Below are 8,952 nucleotides of genomic sequence, written 5' to 3'. Positions count from 1 at the left end.
AAATAATCATTTAATTAATTTCCTGCTATATAGAAATTGTCATTTAATTACTCCTTTAATATTTATAATATGGATCTTCAATTCTTTTTGGTTCTAGAATTTCAAGCACATATTGTAGGAAAGATTATCGGTCACGACATAATAGGAAATTTTCCGTCCAACTCCATTAATATTTAGGCATATTATTAAAATTTTCCTTATAACGCTAGGAGGATCTTTTTTTAGTTAATAAAATTTTATTTCATTCGCACACAATAGGAAGGTTTCGGTTCTTTTTAGTTAATAAAATTTTCACTAATTCACATACACCACGAAATTTTCGATACTTTCAACTATATTCAAATTTAGAAGTATTAAAATTTTCACACTCGGAAAGTTTTTTTAATAAACAAAATTTTAACGAATTCACATTTCATATACACATACTAGGAAAGTTTGGTATAAACGTTTGACACTAATTCTTTATAAAATATATTAGGTGAAAACGAGCTATTTCTGAATTTCTTTTATTAGAGTCTGTTGAATAAATTTTTAAACAATTATATACACAGGTACTTCTATAAAAGAAGTTATAATTACACCTTTTCATTATTATGAAACTTTGCCTTGTTGAAGCAGCAACTACAAAATTAAGGCTTCCATATTCTCTTTTCTTGAGTAAGTTTTTTTTTATTTTTTATTTTTTTATTTAATATTAGTAGTTGAATATTGCACATATATTTGTATTAGTAGTTGAATTTTGCTTTAACACATTAGTACTTGAATTTTGCATGCATGTATTCAACCCATATATCTTTATTTTGATGTTCTTGATTGTGAATCTTGATTGCATAGTTGCCTTTTTGCATTAGAGTGTATGCTTCAATTTTTTGTCAAGTTATTTCTTCTACTATTTTTTATGCTTTTATTGGACCTTTTACTCCGTTTTTAACAGCTTTTAATAGATTTTATATTAGACAAAAAATTATTTTTCTTAAAATTATAAGAATTTATAATTAACCAAAATTTTAGTTATTGGGTTTTTAATTATTTGAACTAAGTAAGAACTAATAATATTTAATACGCTAAAATCAATTAAGATTTTGCTTTATATAAATTCTTTCTTTGTTTAAACTATATAAATTTATAATTTATTTTTAAAATCTTCATTATTCAATTAATAGGATAATGGAATGCGAATTCTCCACGTACTCTTCTCCACGTACTCTGACTTATAACAGAATGTGAATAAAATCTTTCGCTTATTTTCCGATAGCTATGTGACTAATGATTTTACTACTTCGAGTTCATACATGATTCAAGACTATTGCCGAAGAAATATCAAAAAGAGGATAAAATGTAGTTTTTTATTGGGATATTAAATCTTTTACGGAATCAAAGTTCTTTAAAAATAGCTTTACTTTAAAAACTTTAAATCTTCAAAAGTTATGTGATCTTGCTGAAACTTAAAAGAAATATGGCAACTTGTGAAACTTAAATTGAATTATAAAATTGGAATTCATTTTAAGTTACATATTGATTGAGATAATTTAGTACTTTTATGGGATAAAGTTTCAACCTTTATTGAATAACTAAATAAAACTAATAATTGATCATTTTAGAACGTAATTTTTTTTTGAATTTTATTTTATAACTTAAACATAAATTCTAATATCGAGACTAGGCACATGCGCAACACGCGTATTCTAAGACTAGTAATACAAAAAATATTTTATAGCTTAAGGGTAGGGGGTAACCATAAATAGATATTTGGGTATAAAAATCAAAAGGTAGCTATGGAATATAATTTTTTAAAAGGATATTTATTTAAAATAAATAAGGTATTAACCTTAGCTATAGGGGTAAAAATTCCTTAATACATACCCCACTTTTTGGAATAAATATTTCCCTAATATTTAACAAGACTGCACGGGCCTGGCGCACCCCACCAAGTCCAGACCAAAGTTTTATTAGCGTTATCCTATCTTTCGTTTTGAGTAGAAATGTTTCTTGTAGATGCTGTGGGCTAGTTGTGCTAAGTCCATTTAGTTAAAGGAAGAGAAGCGTTGATAAATATGACCAATTAATTGAATTTGAATTGTATGAAAACTGAGTTAACTATTAATGGAGTTGTAACCTACAATAAAATGGGGAGAAATTTAAAAATAGCCAGATTTACAACTGGTCATTCAAAAATAGCCCAGTTTCAAAAGTAATCGAAATTTAGCCACTTTTCATGTAAAGATAAATCTGAGCAAAAACATTGTTCAAAACCCGGAAAATACGCCCGTATATTATACTGGAGTTCCAGCATAAGTATGCTTGAACTCCAGCATATTATACGGGAGTTCCAGGATAATTATGCTGGAACTCCAGCATAATATGTTGGAGTTCCAGCATAAGTACACTAGAACTCGAGCATAATATACTGGAGTTCCCGCAAGTATAAATGTCCAGTATAATATACTAGAGTTTGGAGCACCGGTGCTCCAATCTCCCGTATATTATACATGAGTCAGCAAAGTATACCGGTCCAGCATAATATGTTGGAGTTCGTACACAGATGCACCGAACTCCTGTATATTATGCGGGACCGATCTCTGTTGCAGCAAAATAATGACTATTTTTCATTGACTTCGTAAACGGTGACTAGTTTTGAATGACCAGTCCGAAAACTGGCTATACCGTGCTATTTTGACAATAAAATGTGGGATTAAGCTAGTATTAGTATTTAATACCACAACAATTTGTGGAGAGTCAACACCAGGATATTGGGGGTGGTGGCATTACTTTGCATGGCCAAAACCTATAACCTTGGACCAAGAATCATCCAACCTACATACATAACAAATACATACCACTTTTTGGAATAATATTTCCCTAATAATTAAAGACTATATATTCATGAGATTGACTCAGGCACTGGATATTCATTTACCCGACCATCAGTTTTTTATTCTTCTTCGTAGAAAAGGAAAAAATAGTCAATTCTTTTACTTCTTTGAAGCTCTTTGATAAGTATCATCTAATAACTTACAACTGCAATAGAAATTAATTCGCTAGTAAGTTTTATCATCATGTTCGATTTATTTGTTATAAGCTTTTATCTTCGTATTTGTTTTCTTAATTACAATAGAGGCTTGAAACACGTAATGTAATAGCTTATATGTAACTCAATATTCATTACCATCAAAGAAGGTGATTAAATGCATGAAATTTTTCACTTTTAACTAGGGATCTCAAGTTTAAAATTTTAAAAATAAAATACTTATAATAATCTTTTTTTTCTAATTAGATTATACATGATACGAATGTAAATTAATTAAAGCCGTTGAACTTCAATTATTAATTATCGAAAAATAAAAATCTCCATAGTCATATAGGATCATAAAAACTTGTAATGGGTGAGAGGGCATTGAAAAGTGTGCGAGTGGATAATAGAAGGGTAAGGCGTTAGATGGGAAAAGGTAGGTCCATTTGGAACTTATCCAACCACAGGTAATCCAAGTCACTGTCTAATAATATGGGAGTTATCCCAAATTCTCAATCCAGTCCATGCTCTATTTCCTTTACGTGTCTATCTATTCAATGACTTACCACCCATGTGGCCATCAGAGACAGACCTAATGCATAGGCTACGCGTTTCCGGAAACTCAATAATTCTTGCATAAATTCTGTATTTATATTAAGAAATTCACTGAATATTGATAAGTATCTGATTGTGAACCCAATTATTATTGCATATTAATCTAAAATGATGAGAAAAACCCATAAGCCTCAAATTCTGGATCCTCCTCTCCTCTCGTGGCCATGTTGCTTACACTAGTCTACTCCATCCCTTGGCTTCTTCCTTAAATATCCCTCTCCATTTCAATTCTCATCATTAACTCAATTCAAGAAAGAGCTGATCATCTTTTCAGAATCTCACACATTCTATTCTATTGAATTTAAATCACAAATTAGAATTGCAATCATGAGAATTCTTTCCCTTCCCTCCACCTCATTTTCACTTGGTGACTGCCATGTTCCCAAGAATTTGACATATGGGAATATATCATCAGTGACATTGATTCCAATGGCGAGGTCTCAATTTCAGCCTCAAAAGAGACGTAACTTTGGCAATAGCAATAGAACTCCAGGCTTTAGGTTGGTTCGAATTGAGTAAATTAATTAATTAATTCTCTTTTTTATACTAAGATTAATTTTTGAGTTCAAAATGACTGATGGAGTAGTGGGTATTCGATAATTACTGTGCAGTTGGATGGCAACAGTGGGAGAGAAAGTGCAGGTCTCAACTGTTCCTACTTCAGTTCCAGTTCGTGTTGCACTTGAATTACTTCAAGCTGGCCATCGTTATTTAGATGTCAGGTACGTACACTACTGTGCCAATTTACTTCAATGAATTATATTTGCCTAACAAATTGAGCTATTTTAGTATGAAAGGTTCAATCTTTAACCTTATTTTGTGCAGAACTGCTGAAGAGTTTAGTGATGGTCATGCTACTGGGGCCATAAACATTCCCTACATGTTTAGAATTGGCTCAGGTTCGGTCATTTATAATCAATACTCCCCCTTTTTTGAGTACCACAAATTTAAACTTTTAATCGCACTCATCCCTTGGAAATATTTCATTATTTCAAGAATATATGTTCAATCAGTTTAATTACTTAACTCTGTATACTTGTGCAGGTATGACAAAGAACCCCAACTTCTTGGAACAAGTGTTAAAACATTTCGGGAAGGATGATGAAATTATAGTTGTAAGTCCACAAAGCTATATGATGTTAATGAGCTTTAATTTCATGAGTTAATGATTTATCAATTTGCTTTTGCATATTAATATCTTTGGTTTGACTTTGCATTGTATAGGGGTGCCAGTTGGGGAAGAGATCATTTATGGCTGCGACTGATCTTCTTGCTGCTGTAAGTCCCTTTTACATACTCCGATACTTGAAAAAGAGAAAATTAGAAATACTAGTAAATCAGTTTATCTATGCAGTGGCCTAGACATAGCCAAAAAAATTCACAAATATTTAGTGGGCATTTGGACATAATATAATAGTTATAAAATTTCAAAAAAAGGTGGAAAAAGATTTTCAAATGAAAATGGTATTTGAAAATTAGAGTTGTGTTTGGACATGAATAAAATTTTGGGTTGTTTTTGAAGTTTTGTGAGGGATCTGAATGAAAATTTTAAAAAATAGTTTTTTGGAGTTTTTAAAATTTTCGAAAAATTACAAAATGCATTTTCAAGTGAAAATTGAAAATTATATGTACAAATGCTGATTGCTCTTAATTGATCTTTTTAGCTCCCTTTTTTATGATTCACAATATTTGATTTTTTCAAATATCAAGAAGCAATTAATTTCTTTTTTTTCCAAGGTTGTCCTTGGAGTAAGGTTAATATGGTCAATTTCATTATTAATTAATGCTAAAAGATAGCAATTTTTTTTTTGTACATTTATACTTATAAAAATTAATACTTATGTGTACAATAAATGGCTCCTAGTTGAAAATAATTCAAAATAGATAACAACTCGGGACAAGAAGTACCTAAATCAACATACAAATTGAGATCCACACACAAAATTGAGTTGTGATAATATGTCGACATAAAATTCTATATATGTAGGCATACTGATTGTTGTGCGCCAATTATTTTGCAGGGATTTACTGGGGTGACTGACATTGCTGGAGGATATGCTGCTTGGACAGAGAATGGTCTTCCGACAGACTCTTGATGTACAACATTAATAAGCGCAATAACACCATCTTAATTACTATGAACACTAGTCAACGTAACGAAGTCAATTCCCTTAAGCACATCAAAATGCTGGAAGAAAATACTTGTACAGTAATTTTTAGGCGATATCCTATGTGGTGAATCTGATAAGATTACTGAATTACCCAAATAAATAAATAAATTGCAAGCAAGATGTGTAAATGTTCTCCTCATTCTGATGGAATAAATCTGAAAAGGCTCTCATCTGCTGACTTGCCCTGGTTGTCATGTTTGCTTTGAGAATATTAATATTACACTAGAATTTTAAATACAATTTTCCTTATTTTGATATGTAGTAAGAAATTGCAACTTGTACTGCTCTTTCTTATTGTTATTGAATATCTAATTCCAAAGATGGATTAGTCTGTCTTCGATTTATCATTGAGTTAGTCAAATTAAAACTAAAGAAGAAAAAAATGATTTTTTTTTTTGGAAAAGAGGGACTGATATAATTGTACTGGTCAAAATCCATCTTTAATCGAAAGGGTATTAGTAAAGCATTCCCAGGGCACTACGTATCGAAGTAATTTGATTATCAACAAAGGTAGTGGTTGAAGAGTCTTCAAGATCAAAGTTGAAGAGATGTCATCGAGGCCGAGCACCTTTTGATCGAGTTATAATGGCTAGTGTTAAGATAAGACTTAAAAGGAGAATATTCTAGTGGATATTCTTCGCATTTGTACTATTAGAGTTTTTAGGAACAAATTCCCTATAAATAGAAAGAGACATAGTGATATGGGACATGTGATATTTATTTTATAAAAATACTTTGACTTCAAAGAGAGAATCAGATTCCATTGCATGCATACAAACATCATATTTTTACTAAAGATTCTGGTCTACACTTTTCCACTAGATCCAAGAATAACTCATATATTCAAAGGATTGTCCATCACTATCTTTATCAGAAAGAACATTCATTGGTTGCATCCTTTTTGGGTGACTCATTCGTTCTATTTACTTAAATATCATTTATTATTATTCATTAATATTCTACATTATTGCCTTTAGTTTCTAGAACTAGAATATTGATTGTATGCTGCCAACGTTGTCAAAACATATTTATGTGGTACTTATTACACTTTTGAAAACTCCATCTTTGAGATATTATTGTTAGCTAAAATTAACCCTCATTTATATAAATTTAATTAGTTGAACCAAGATCTAATTTTTTGGGCCAAAGAATAATATATGCACTTGTAGTCCTTCCGATTATAAACAAAGGAAAACTGACAAGCAGCTTTATTTTACAACTTTGCTCTGCTTGAAAGCAAAGATATATAAGATGGTAGGTACAAATAGCTTGGGCTATCCAATAGAACACACAAAGGAAACTCAATAATCTCATTCTGACATTAACGAATCATAACGGAAAACAACTTGAGGGTAATATTATTAAAATACATTGGTAGAGCAATGCAGGGCGATCTAGAAAAACCACATAAAAATTGACCAGCCAACTTCTAGGGAATAGCGTTGGTTTGAATGTAAAGGATCTGGACCCCAACCAGTACTATACAAGTTGAATCTTTTTAAATTGATTAAAGTTAGAATGTATTAAGCTAGATTTAGTTGGAACTTTAAAAAGAAATTTTTAAAATTGTGTTAAAAAATTATTTTTAGAAGTTGAAGTTGTATTTGGACATACATTTTATTTGAAAAAAAGTTAAAGTTTTGGGTGGAAAATTTTTTTTCACCCCTAAATCAGATTTTGGGAACTTGAATTTTTTTTTCAAAAAACCTGATCATATTCCATGAACAAAACAATGTTTTCAATATTTTTTTTTAATTTTAAAAATAGCCAAAATTTATGGCCAACCGGGAGCTAAATAAAGAAGCCCCGGCCCCTCGGTGTCTTACACGTCTTCTTCGACCCTGATGTTCACACAATCAGCTTATTTAGGAAATGAAATAATTACAGGAAAAGCATATGGTAAATATTAATTAGTAACTTAACAAAAGTAACAATCAACTCGCTATTATATGCATGTTAAATTATACAAATAGGGAAAATAATCTTATAGTACCATTTAATTTTAAATTTTCCTCTGACTTTGATCTAATATTGTTTGGTATTCCAAGTACTCTACCTAGGGCGGCCATGTCCTAACATCAGTGGTCCCTAGTGCTGGAATGGTCTTTTGAAATACTTAAAAGTTACACAAAATCAATTTCATCTTGCCACGTTCTAAGTAGACCCATTGCCCCATTCTCTTATTTCCCAACAAACATGTTGGCCACGTTTCCTTATTTTACAAAATGAATAACACACATAATAAAAATCTATCCATTCATAACCTCTACCAAAACTAGAAGCTAACATTATCAAACATGAGGATGTCCAAGAAGAATTGGTTTGGCAGTGTCCGTAAGAAACTATTCAGGTCATCTCCTCCACATAAAACTATCATTGTTCTTCATAATAACACAATTACAACTAGGACAAGCAGTGCAAATGGGCAATCTACAAAGCACAATGGCCGCACTTATTTTCTGTCTAAAGAGGATATGGCTGCTATTACTATCCAATCTCACTTTAGGGGTCATCTTGTAAGTTGTACTTAACCATCCTCTTAATTGTCCTTTTGACATTATCATTTGCCATTAATACATATGTTCTTGATTCTGGCAATGAAAAATTTATAGGCGAGACGGGCGTTTAAGGCACTGAAAAGCCTTGTGAGGCTTCAAGCTGTGGTACGTGGGGCATGTGTGAGAAGACAGGCTAGAATAGCTCTTCATTGCATGCACGCCCTTGCACGCCTGCAAGTAACTGTCCGAGCTCGTCAACTCCTCAGCAAGTGCGACAATCGTCGATAATTCATATACTATCTTCTTCAGTATCTCCCTCATCTCGTGGCGTACACAAGATTTTGTACTTATTATAACAATTCGGCTAATATATGGATTTGATTCCGGAATCGTGGGGAGTTTAACCTTAGTACTCCCTCCATCTTAAGGACAATACGCTTTTTTGCTTCTCTATAAAGAAAAATATATGCATATTTTTTTCTTATGAATATACTTTTCAAGATTTCAGGATGTGAAAGTTTGGGATTTTGTGGTGTATATTATAAGTAACTAGTTTCAAAATGTTGTTTGAGGACGAATTAATTTTCGTTGATCAATTGCTTTTTTCAGGACAAAAATTACTTTTTTTAAAAAAATTTGGTCGCACTTAAAAGCTGGT

At 31.4% G+C, this 8,952-nt stretch overlaps 1 protein-coding gene across 1 annotated transcript; it reads left to right on the top strand.

Moving 5' to 3' along the window:
• The first annotated feature begins 3,529 nt into the window (after positions 1 to 3,529).
• LOC107776510 (thiosulfate sulfurtransferase 16, chloroplastic) lies at positions 3,530 to 5,974 on the top strand. The gene is made up of 6 exons (XM_016596424.2): positions 3,530 to 4,125; positions 4,237 to 4,347; positions 4,451 to 4,524; positions 4,670 to 4,740; positions 4,850 to 4,903; positions 5,647 to 5,974. Exons 1-6 carry the CDS (start codon positions 3,953 to 3,955, stop codon positions 5,719 to 5,721), a joined length of 558 nt encoding a protein of 185 aa, XP_016451910.1. The 5' UTR covers positions 3,530 to 3,952; the 3' UTR covers positions 5,722 to 5,974.
• Positions 5,975 to 8,952: the final 2,978 nt, after the last annotated feature.

This window comes from Nicotiana tabacum, chromosome 3 (genome assembly GCF_000715075.1).
Source record: "Nicotiana tabacum cultivar K326 chromosome 3, ASM71507v2, whole genome shotgun sequence".
Classification (NCBI taxonomy): Eukaryota; Viridiplantae; Streptophyta; class Magnoliopsida; order Solanales; family Solanaceae; genus Nicotiana; species Nicotiana tabacum.
Note: the sequence above shows the minus strand (reverse complement) of the source record. Positions and strands in the feature narration are given on the sequence as shown.